Source organism: Muntiacus reevesi, chromosome 8 (genome assembly GCF_963930625.1).
Source record: "Muntiacus reevesi chromosome 8, mMunRee1.1, whole genome shotgun sequence".
NCBI classification, from domain to species: Eukaryota; Metazoa; Chordata; class Mammalia; order Artiodactyla; family Cervidae; genus Muntiacus; species Muntiacus reevesi.
The window spans coordinates 28,534,933-28,547,644 of record NC_089256.1 but is presented as its reverse complement, the minus strand read 5'-3'; the positions used below and the strand labels follow the sequence as shown (position 1 = coordinate 28,547,644).

General features: G+C 42.4%; 1 protein-coding gene across 1 annotated transcript in view; it reads left to right on the top strand.

Annotated features, from left to right (window-relative positions):
• Positions 1-12,712, top strand: part of HLCS (holocarboxylase synthetase) — a 191,110-nt gene that overhangs the window by 52,397 nt on the left and 126,001 nt on the right. The window contains exon 6 of the mRNA XM_065943664.1: positions 2,099-2,370. Coding sequence (XP_065799736.1) covers positions 2,099-2,370 — 272 coding nt within the window. The remainder of the gene's footprint in view (positions 1-2,098; positions 2,371-12,712) is intronic.

Genomic DNA, 12,712 nt, shown 5'->3' with positions numbered 1-12,712 from the left:
ACTTATGTCCTTTTACAGCATATACCAGGCGGAATCCCTTAAAACAGGTTGTAATTTTGATATTTCTTGTGATCAGAATTTTATTCTCCTGTCCAGGGGTAATAGGGGTGGGGGGAGCCTAAATACTACCCTTCTGTACTTAGTTTTACTTGATGGCTACAAGTTGCATTTGACTATAGTGAATATAAATATTTAGGAGAATTATAGATGGTATACAGTTATATTTCTTAAGAGGTTCCTCACCTCATTTTGTATCTTTTTCGATTCTCTTTTTTTCTGAGTAGCTTACTTTGCCCTGATTAAGTCCTGAAAGATTATATGAAAGAAGTATAAGATTAAAAATAAAAACCTCCTGTACCTTGCCTACTCCATATTTTAATTTATTTTGCCTATTTGTACCTCTCTATGTTTTGCTTTCAAAAACAGTTTATCTGATTGGCCATCTACACATCATTCATCTAATAATTTGCTCCAGAGGTGATTGGTTCCCTGCTTTCTTCCTGTTCTGAAAGCTCTACCTGGTGCTGGCTCTTTCTTTTTGGTTTCATCTTGATTTTTATTGACTTTGAATAGAGAGGAGTCACATTACTTACACCTGTTGAATAACTGTTTATCTCCCTGCTTGAGTTAATGAAAACCAAGTTAGTTAAGAAGTGTTTATTATTCAGATTCTTTTACATCTCTCTGTGTGTGTGTGTGTGTGTGCGCGCGCGCGCGTGTGTGCGTGTGTGTACCTATCCACTGATGTATCTTTAGCATGTGTGGTGCCCTTATAACATCCAGCTGTTCAATGCGTTGAAGGAAATTCACATTTGTTTTCACACACACACACTTGAAGATTCTTGTGCTATAAAATATCTCACTCTCTGGATTTCTTCTCATCACTTACTTCTGAAGCCATTTAACTTGTTCCTCTACCTCTGTGTTTTCTGCAAAGGGGAACTGAGTTTTAAAGGTTCATCAATTGAATTTAGTTAAATGAAATTTCATCTTTGAAGCTGCTTCTCTTAGGCATGCAGAGCTTTGGGATGGACCCCGGATGCTAAGAGAAGGCCTCATCTCCTCTTTGGAAGTACCTGGCATTTGTGTGAAGAGGGCCCAGGAGTTCAGATCAGCACTTACTGTAACAGATTTTAATATGTTTTGTGCTGGCCCCTCGGGATGCTGACTTCCCTACCTGAATCCCCTGATGCTCCACCCCAGGGGGAGGCCCTGGGTCTCCCAGGGTCCAAGAGGAAGTTGCAGCTTCTCGGGAGGTAGGTTAGAGAGTTCGGTACTAGGTTAGGTCATAAGTACTGGACTTCTGCCTTCCCCTGCATGGACTTGCATTTGGGGTAAAGTGAAAGCAGCTTGGGTACCCCATTCCTTTCACTGTTGGTGACCCGTCAGTGACTGGTGGTGATCAGCTTGTCTACAAGATGAGGTGGAGGTCCTTCAGAGGCCGAGAGGGAATGCTCTAGTATCTTAGTACTTTGTCTCCTGTGACTTTTCACTTAGGCTTTTATTTTCCCAGATAATGAATTTCTTTGAGGGGTGGAAGTATAAGGTTAAAAACTTTCTGTAAAATGCACAGAGGCCTAGAGGATCACTAATGAACTCTAGAACTGGAAAGGAAGGACTTTTGAGAACTTAGGATCTAGTGTAGGATAGAAATGTGCCTATTTCCCTGGATCTTGCTTTCTGAACAGTTCATATTTTTATAATATAGGTATATTAGTTGCTAAGTCATGTCTGACTCTTTTGTGACCCCATGGACTGTAGCCCGCAAAGCTTCTCTGTCCATGGAATTCTCCAGGCAAGAATACTGGAGTGGGCTGGCATTTCCTTCTCCAGGGCATCTTCCCCACCCAGGGATTGAACCCAAGTCTCTTGCACTGGCAGGCGGATTCTTTCCCACTGAGCCACCAGGAAGCCCATACTTAAGTGTACTCATTGTCTATTGTATGATAGTTTTTATGTTCAGAATATGTTAACCTAGCTTTTATTGGTCATGAATTAGGAAGTACTTCTCTTACCAGAGTGGCATTTTAAGGGAAAGCTACCATCATCTAATGTAATGCCAAATTACGACCGTCCCACTTCTTTCTTTATGGCACAGGAAATCCGGGATCCTCTTATGCAGTGGCTGGGGAAACATGTGGATCCCGAAGGAGTCATAACATCCAGCAAGCTCTCCCTGAAATTCATTTCCTCCTACACGTCTGAAATAGAAATCACCCCATCCACCATACCTGTGGTGACTGACATGGAGTCCTTCTCATCAGAAAACTTCAATTTTGAGATCTACCAACAAAACCTGCAGACAAGGAAACTTGGGAAAGTCATTCTGTTTGCCGAAGTGACGCCCACCACAATGAGTCTTCTGGACGGGTAAGTCCTGGCCAGGCTGGTTTCTGTACTTGCTTGGAGGACCCCAGGTATCTTGATGGTTCTCTCCAACCAGTGCTTGGTGAGACAGATGAAGATTTAGAGCAATAACTTAATGCTATGCTTAAAGCAATGGCTTATTCATAACTTAATAATGAAGATGAGCATGATAACGCTTTAATACACCACTAGCAATACACCCATCTGTAGATAGAGAAATTAAAGTTCTTGAGTCAGAAATCTGTGTTTTAAAGAATGAGGAACTTCTCTGCCTTGTGTCTGTCTTTAATCTGACCTTTCCGAATGTCTTTGGGAAAAAGAATATTATGAAAAAAAGGTGTTTGACAGGTGGCTCTATTGTTCACATTTCCATTTTACTCTGTTACAATCTGTGTTGAGATGTTATAACCAGTTTAAGATGTTTGTGGAGTATTAGCATAGGAAATTTGAACGACATGTAAGTTGTGTTCAGTTGAAATAAACAGGAGCTTTGTACTTACCTGTTTTGGTATGTTGCTATCCAATGCATTTTTAAAGCACTCTGTAATCCCACTGGGATGTTAGAAATTCAGTCTTATTTCAAGTTTTCCTTCTTATTTCTTCTGTTTCATGGATTTTGATTAAAGGTTAAACAATGGGAAACAGATGAAAGGTTAATTTTAAACTCCAAATTAGTCTGTATTAATTAATACTTTTATGTTGAGATAGATAGTTTAAAAAGTAGGGTTATAGAGGGCATGAATAAGAAAAGCATCTTCCCTCAACATGGGACTAAAATTTGAGGAATGTAAGACTGCAAAATCCCCCACCCCCTTCACGGTTTCTGGGCACTTTCACCTGTGGAACCGCATAATTAGTCAGATACATAATTCAGCATCTGGAACGTATGGAAATATTTTGGCTTTTCTTCTGAACAATACTTTCTGGAATTTGCTAGTATGTTGATATAAGGTGATGAGATAATTTTAGGATTTCTTGACTCTCATGCTCAGTCATGGAAGCAGCAATTTTAGTGTATGTACGGGATGTAGAAACAGCATTACTATAGGGGAACTAGCAGTGAGGAGACAAAGTCGAAAGGGGAATATGAGCAATAGTAATGAATAGGTCTTGTCTCCCGAGTTGTTTTGTGTTATTTTTTTTTTTTCTTTCAGTGTTGCCATTGTCTCCTGCCTCCACTCCCCAATCCCTGGTGTTCCCATAGAGAAGAAAAAGCCTGTATTTGTACGGAGCAATTATTACTTGCTTGTACAAACTCTGTGATAATCTTTTGCTACTCCAGTGTACACTATTATATCAAAAAGGCGACCCATTCCAATCATATCTGCCAAATAAAAAAAATCAGAATATTTAACAAAAAATTTTGGGGAGGTGAAATTCAGGTAGAAAAACATTGGCACTTCTAGACCATTTTTGTTGTTTTTGTGGACGATAGTGAAGAGTATTTTGTATCGGGGCAATCTTGAAACATTGAGATTATGGTTGCTGGGTTTGGGCAGTGGGCAGTATGTTACCAAGAGGACTTGTGGGTACCTTGGTAGGGTGGGTGCCAAGAGGTAACCCAAGCTTTTATATTCTCTATCATTTTACCTGGTAAGCATAGGAGAGTGTAATTTGGGGCGTGTCCACATATGGGCTCTTTCAGAAGTTGCTCATGATGTTTTTGTTCATCTCCCAGGGCTAGAACATGACCATATTTACCTCCAAGGACGACTAGGAAATAAAAGCCATCTTTGTACTTGGCATCGATGAATCTACTGAAACTTAGGTTTCTGTTAACCAGGAGGAGAGGAGGGCAGGTATTAGAGGGCAGTTAGAAGTCTTTCTAACTTCTGTTTGTACTTTCTGTTTGTCAGGCTGCTAAAAAATTAGCAGGAGGCCTTTAAGTAGTATAATACCTCACAATGGCCCCACTGCTTGCAAAAGTTAAAATCAGTTGGAAACAATTATTTTCAGGTAACTCTTGTTTTATTTTGCTGCTCATTCAGTGTCATTAGAGGTAACTTTCTTATGTTATTACAAATCCAGGAGGATTTGGACCGTTTTCTTTGGACAAATTGTTGGAGGCTGTGTGTGCTTCTTTGACCACAAGCCCAGTTTAAGCTACTGTGACACTGAGGTAGCAGCGAAAGCTTTCATTTGATATGTGGTCAGGGAAGCAGGCTGACCTTGAAGCCGTGAACCGCCACCACCACCCCACCGTCACTTCCTGCCCCAGTTAAAGCTCAGCTGGTGGTTCTGTAGAGGGGAAGGCGCTCTGAGGACAAGGTGGAGCAGAGGGAAATTTGGAGTGGCTTGCTGATAACATCAAGGTGTCTGATGCCCCTGAGGACTCGCCCTCTAGTAATAGAGAGCAAAAACCACGGGAGTGAGTGCTGTCTCCCCCATCGTCTGACATGGCAAGCCACCCAGCCAAGTCTGGTTGGAAGAGGTTAATTTCTCCCTGAATCCCCCACCCCAGGCCTTTTTCTTTGTTTACCACGTGTTTCTAACCACGAAAAGCATTTTCTACCTGATGGTCAGGGTAACACAGGGTAAATTCTGATTTCGGTTCACTTAGACAATCTTTTTTCCCCCCGGAGTTATTTCCTAGTAGCTGTTCTTGTGACCAGTTAGCTCAGCTGGTTGGGGAGAGTCCCACCAGGGCCACGGGTTTAGTCCTGAGTCTGGCCCAGGGAACCTTCCCTTCACTGTTCTGTGGTCAGTCCTGTGGCTGCTGACGCGGAAGCCGTTTGAAAATGTGAGCTGCCGCTGGCGGTGGGGTTCCAGACCAAGGGGTGTGGATCGGCCAGTGCTCAGCCCTCCTCACTGCTGGACAAGTGCCTCCAGGTGCTGACTCTGGCCTGGTTTGGTCCAGAGGGCTGCACATCTAGTAGAATCTCCTGATAAGCAATGACTGTCAGCTCTGGGGAAGGTGGGAAGGGGAAAACTAGACCTTGGAGTGCAGGCTTAGGGTAACTGAGCCATTATTGGTAATTGTGTGGTTGTCTTTTATTTGAGTGATAGTTCAATGATCAGATGTTGAAACAACTTACTTGTGTGAAGCCACAGTGTGTGGTGAGCCAGATGAACACGAACTCATTCATACTGATTCTCTTTGTATCCTTGTATACATCCTGAATGAACTGGCCACACATGGGCTTTTTTTTTTTTTTTTTTGTAAAGAATAATTTAGATTTCTTTGTTAAGTACGTTTATTTTCTTACCATTGTTGAAGTCCCTTGATTCTTCAGGCCTAAGTTTGCCTTCATCCTATGTGGAGTAAACACTTATGGAGTGCTTGCTGTATGCCAGGCTGTGTTAGGCACTGGGGAGAGAACGTGGGGAGTGTACTGCCCTAACCTCACAGTGCCCTAGAGGAAGCGCTTCCTCGGGCACACTCAGTTCATGCACATGCACACACGTCTGTGCACCTCTTTTTGGTCTGAGCCTGGGAGTTTGGGCAGATAGTGAGAAGTGGTCACAGTATATTACACGGCGCTAGGCGAGAAGCAGACTGGTCAGTGAAGTTTTTGGAGCAGTTTCTGTGTCAGGCATAAAGCTCACTATCTAGTAGAGAGAAACACTGGACCTGAAGATTCCATCACTCGCTGGCTCTGTGACCTTGGCATCCTCATCCTCTTGGGCCTTGCTCTCCTCAGTTCTGCGATCTGGGCATGAGAAGCACCCCAGCTCCTGTGAATGGAGTGATCCTGGAGTCAGAATCCTAAAATTGTCCGCCTTCCTAGCTCTCAATAACCTCCAGGCCTTTTAGAGGGCGAAATGGTTTTGTGAACTAGCTTCAGCGTCCATTGAGGAAAGCTTGTATGGGAGATGGTGGACTTTTCTACAAGCGGAGGGAAAGACAAGGAGTAACAATCCACTTAAGTCATTAAAAAGTATTTGGGAGAAATAGCACAGGGGAGAAGAGCCAGAATCGTTTAAGAAAGATAGTATTTTTTGTGTCACAGTCTGGGGCCTCTCACCTCTCTGCATACGTGTCCCGTCAGCCCCTAACATCTCCTGCCGCCTCTCTCAGACGTGTTCCATCCGCTACTAGCATCTCCTTCTGCTTTTCACATACGTGTCCCGTCAGGCCCTAACGTCTCCCTTCGCCTTTCACATACGTGTCCAGTCAGCCACTAACATCTCTTTCCGGCTTTCTTCTCCTCTGACTCTGCTCCCCTAACTTGTTCTACTGCGCACCCTCCTCCCCACAAGTGGAGGCCTGAGAGGACAGAAACTGGGCTGGAACTAATTTAATGGCTGAGTGACCTCACAGTAGAGAAACAGCCGGATCCTAATAGGGGTCTTTGTCTACATTTCCACCCTGGCTGGTAGCATGCCAGTCAAGAGTCAAGCTAGAGACACAGGTGGAAGCGATTAGACCTGTCATAAAGTTTGAAAAATTGATTCTGGAGGCGAAGTGAATAGATTGAACTTGACAGTGTTGTCCTAAAGATTCTAAGGGAAAATTCTGTAGTTTAATTTGAAATCCCTTGATTATTCATTAGCTTTCCAGATGGCTTTTGTTGATGTTTTACATATTAATGCCTGTATTGTGTTATCGGGTGTACTCTTAATGTGCACATAGGTAATGAGCAAGGGATAAATACTTTGGTAAGTGTCCCAAATTAATGGGATGTTAGCCTAATTGTGAAATAAAGAGTTTTTAAGAAGTTGATTGCTTTGAAATAAATTAGCGTGAGCTTTTTTATGGGCCAACTTGGTACTTTTAATGTGAAAATTATTGGAGAATTTAAAGAGACCTTCATTTTAATGTTTACTTCTAAATTAAGGTTTACAGTATAACTCCAGCCTTTGACTCTGCTGGTGAAGACTGAAGAGTTATTCTAGCCAATTCTCTATCAAATGCTTTTGTTTTCTTGGTCTCAACTCAACACCTGAATAAGTTAACCTTTCACATGCCAAACTCCTGGAATCAAATGATCAAATGGTCTATTGTTTTCCAGAAATGTCTCCATATTGATAGTTAGTGTTCTGGAATGTTTAGTTTACATTTTGTAACTGATTTTATTTTTTTCAGTAGGGCAAGCTTATTATGATGGTTGCCATTCTATGATAATGACAGCGTGTTCTATTTAGATAGCATTTTCATTAGAACTGGAGCTTCTTTCTACCTCTCTCTCCATGTGGAACAATGTTTAACAACCTGAAAGGTCCCCACAATTTGTATAGAAGAGTGAGACTGAAAGTGACCATCCAGCCGATACCTTGTGAGTGATGAAACATTTTAGGGACGTGTTGGACAGTCTGCTGTGCTTGAAAGCTCTTCCCCTGGACCCTCCTCCAATCTCAAAACACAGTCTTTTGCATGTTCTCAGTGGTGGGTGGCAGTCTTAATCTTTCTAGGGTATACCAGACTTTTAGGTAACTAGGTCCTATGGTGAGCCTCCCTTGGTGGTTCAGATGGTTAAGAATCCACTTGCAATGTGGGAGACCAAGATTCGATCCCTGGGTTGGGAAGATTCCCCCGGAGGAGGGCATAGCAACCTACTCCAGGATTCTTGCCTGGAGAATCCCCATGGACAGTGGCTGTTTGCAGTCCATGGGGTCCAGAGAGTGGGACTAAAGCACAGCGCAGTGCAGCACAGCACAGACCCTGTGTATTTCCAGAAACTGCCTCGTTTCCTGTGCTCACTCGTTTCCCATGACTGAGGATCGAATATCTGGGTTGACCTAGGGGCTTAGAGCTTAATGTGGAATATTGCTGCCCTGGGTTGGAATTGCATGTCTGCCATTTGCCGCATGAGTAACCTCCGGCAAATCAGTAACCTTTCAAGCTTCCATTTCCTTGTCTATATGAAGTAGCTGGTAATAGTCTCAACTCTTTAACTTCTCTTTTCTTTCCCAGTTCAATCCCTTAGCTAATTTCTCTTCAGCACCAGCTGTGTGCAGGAGTCCACACTAGGCTCTGGGATCCAGTGGGGAATAGAGTAGATGTGGGACTTTCCTTCCAGGAGCCCCCGTTCAGCTCCAGGATAGGGTGAGGATGTATGGAAAATGTCTGCTAAGCTCTTAGTGCATAGCTCATGTTGTTGAATTCTCATTATTCCTTAAACTTTAGATGTGATTCCCTTTCTTGACCAATGCATTCTTTCGGTGGCGGTGCTGTGAGCATCAGTGAAGCAAATCATTGTCAGCTTGACTTGAGTTCTTGATGTGCGTTTCCTTGGGGTGGAGTTTTTATTGAAGATTTTGACAGTTTTTTCTCATTGTACCAGAAGCACAATGGCTCCTCAGTGGTTATTGTTTTGTGAAAAATGTGTTGTTTGAGTTCAGCTTTTCTGGAAAGATGAGAAAATAGAGTTGATTCTGTTTGTGGTTCCCTTACAACATGTGTAGCCAGTTCACTCTCTCTTTTTTAAATCAAACTTTCTCTTTATTTAAATCTTAATCCTTAAGATTATTTGACTTAATTGACTCCTGTGTCATATGAAAATGATAGTCAATTCAAAAGAGCCAGAACTTCAACAGTCTGAAGGTATTTATTAGTCGCATGGGTATGCCTTGTTTATTATCTGTATCTTCCTCCAGACCTTTTGTGTCAATCAGAATGCATGGATTTGATACTGTTTCATGCTCTTGATTTTCTTCAAACATCTCAGATATTTGTTGCCCTGCAGAATTGCTTGATTTTATAGTATATTTGATTTAGTATGAATGTCTCTTACTGGTTTTATTTAAATCAGTAATAAAGGACCACAAAAGATGACACAAGGTAAAAGGTTTTGGGCTAGAAAAGGCAATAAATGTGACAAAAGTTTTATTTTTTTAATCTCAGTCCAGATTTTTTTTTTCCCCTTATAAACTATTTGCTTTGTATTGGGGTTTAGCTGGCTAACAATATGTTGATGTATGGTAGAAACCAACACTATATTATAAATCGATTATCCCCCAATTAAAAATAAATAAATTTATTATTTTTTTAAAAAAACAAACTCCAGTGAAATATCACCTAATGCCAGCCAAAATGGCCCTCATCCAAAAATCCAGAAACAGTAAATGCTGTAGAGGGTGTGAAGACGAACTTGGTGAGAATGTAAATTGGTACAGCCACTATGGAGAACCGTATGGAGGTCCCTTAAAAATCTCAGTCCAGATTTACCTTAGGGAGAAAACCAAGAATTTTGACTGTAGTTTAGAAGGGAGTTGAGTCTTCTGACGCGTGGGATGTTTTCTGCTATCGTCATAAAGTGCAAAGGAGTTATTTGTTAGCAACAGGGCCATTTAGATGATGTTGGGGCATCCAGAGTGAGCTTGGACCCTGGGCCAGCTTGGGATACTGATGGCAGAACAGGCAGTGGAGTTTCGCTGGCTACTGGCCTGGGGCAAATTTCATGACTTCTCACTGTAAAAAAATGGCTAAACTGTAGTGATGCCCATTCAGGAGAGCCAGTCATGTCTTAGAGGTCAAAGGGAAGCGTAAACAGCCTGTGGGACAGCTTCTGACATGGAACAGGTTGGCCAGCAAGTGCTGGTTTAAATCTCCTCTTGCCTGCCAACTAACATGGGCGCTTTTCCCACATGGAGATGGCTGATGGCCACCTCTCTGGAAATAGCAAAAATGAAGATTGAGGATATGATCCGAGGTTCTAATGCAGCAAGAAATGTACAACAAGAAAACAGCATTTTAAAAACTTGATTGTGTAGCGGTATGACTAGACCTTGAGGACATTATGCCAAGAGGGGTCAGTCAGACAGAGGAAGACAAGTACTGTCCGATGTCACTTGTATGTGGAATCTTAAAAAAAGCCAGACTCATGAACACAGTAAAGAAGTGGTTATCAGGAGCTGGAGGGTGGGGGTTTCTTTCTTAAGGATACAGATTTGTCCTGAGTAGAGATCTTATGTACAGTATAGTGGATGTAGACAACAATATTGTATTATAATCATCAGACTTGCAAGAGACAGAATCTAATTATTCCAGCCACTAAAAAGAAATGATAATTAGGTCACATGATCGAAGTGCTAATTATTGCTGCAGTGGCAAGGATATTACAGTATATTAACTGTAATAACATGTGCAAATTAACATGTGCACCTTAATTTTACATCATGTTATACCTCAAATATGTGATTAATTTAAAAACCTCTCTAAACACAGAAAGCCCACAAAATTCAGTTTATGAATTAACACTAACTCCTATGTGGGAAAGATTTTAAATACCATTAGAATTTAGTTTTCATGATGATTCCAGTGTGCCTGCTTACCTGTATGTATGTGATGAGAAGATGAAGGCTGAGCTCTGGGTTAAAAAACTTATCTTGGTAAAAATCAGTGAATGTGTTGGATAATCAAGCAGATATTTTTCTTTTCCCCTTTTTAGCATCCCTCTCCCCTTCTACTGTTTCTCCCCCGACTTGGCTTTGTGATTTACTTAGAAAAACTTCTGTTTTTCTTTCAAATAAAACACTTACCTGTTCTGGAGGTGAGGGTTGATTTGCTTTCATCTGGCCCTTTAAAGTCTTCTGCACACTTACCATTTGGCCAGATGCCCTTGGAGCTCTGAAATACTCTCGTTTCTGCATCTTTGTTTTGGACAGAAGCATGTTCTGTTTCTGCATGAGGGGTATTCCATCACGTCGAGATCCCAAACACCACATTTTTTCTGTGTTGCACAAGGAGTCATTCATCATTTTCATTTTTTGTTTGGCTCTGCCACAAGAGTATTCAAATTAGCGAGAAGGAGAGTGATGAAGTCATTGCCTGGCAGGGAGGTATTTCCTTGAGATGTGAGAAGGGTAGAGGAGACAAGAGAAGGGGAAGGAGTTACGGTCAGGTCTGCACTCACCTCTTTTTCTAGAGGTCATCTGAATGCCAATGGAGTTTTCACCGTTTCAAATTAGATCATGTGAGTACAGAGAATTTGCTTGAAAATGTAAGTAACGGTGAACGGTGTTGAACGCTGTTCAACAACCCTGGAAACTTAGGCTGAAACTTTGTGCCGTTTTGACGTGCTAGCTGTGTGACGTTGGGTAAAGCACTCAACCTCTCTGGGCCCCTGTCAAAGGAGAAGGTTACACTAGATCCATGGCTTCATTTTCTTTCCTTTTCAAAGCCAAAACCCCCTTTTAAATGAAATATCCTGCAAATGGGACTAGGAAGCCTTATTGGAGCTTAGGTTCCTCAGTGCTTGGGTGCCAAGTGTGTGCACGCCAGTGTCTCATTCAAGTCTGACTCTTTGTGACCCCATGGACTATAGCCCTCCATGCTCCTCTGTCCCTGGGATTTCCCAGGCAAGAGTACTGGGGCTGGTAGCCATTTCCTTCTCCAGAGGATCTTCCTAAACCAAGGATGTCTCCTGCATCTCCTGTATTGGCAGGTGGGTTCTGCCACCTGGGAAGCTCCACGGGTGTCAAGACCACTGGCCAAAACCTTTACAGTGATCACTCAGGCCCAGCTGACTGGGGAGTAACTCTCCCATATCTTATATCTTAATGGCAGGCTGACTGGTTGGTCTATTTATACCCAGCCTCATTCCCAAAGGATTTAAGGCAACGGAGGCTTAAGTTTTTCTCTTTTGAGGTAAGTTCCTTCAGCCTTCTGCAGGAGATTGTACTGTGTAATCATAATGTGGATTGCATCAGGTTTCTTTGGTTTTTAGGTATCACATGAAAGTACACGTGTGTTTTTTATTAAACTAAGCACCATTCAGTGTTTCGCGGCTTCTCTAGACTAATAACCTTGGTGACTGAGTGCCCGTGGCCCCCTTCTGGACCGCAGAGGAACCGGGGGAGGTTCTGTACCCTTGTTAGAATTAAGCTGTTTTTGTCCCTGGGGCTGATTATCCAGGTGGTTATTCAGACGTCTCCCACTAGTTGCTGTTGTTTAGTCACTCAGTTGTGTCCAACTCTTTGCGATCCCATGGACTTCAGCACCCTAGGCTTCCCTGTCCTTTACTGTCTCCTGGAGTTTGCTCAGAATCATGTCCATTGAGTCGGTGATGCCATCCAACCATCTCATCCTCTGCTGCTCCCTTCTCCTCTTGCCTTCAATCTTTCCCAGCATCAGGATCTTTTCCAGTGAGCCTGCTCTTTGCATCAGGTGGCCAAGGTATTGGAGTTTCAGCTTTAGCATCAGTCCTTCCAGTGAATACTCAGGGTTGATTCCCTTTAGGATTGACTGGTTTGATCTCCTTGCTGTCTAAGGGACTCTCAAGAGTCTTCTCCATTGCCACAGTTCAAAAACATCAGTTCTTCAGTACTCAGCCTTCTTTATGGTCCAACTCTCACATCCGTACATGACTATTGGAAAAATCATAGCTTTGACTATATGTACTTTTGTTGGCAAAGTGATGCATGATATTTGAGAGGAAAAATCTCTGCTGGAATTGCTTCCATT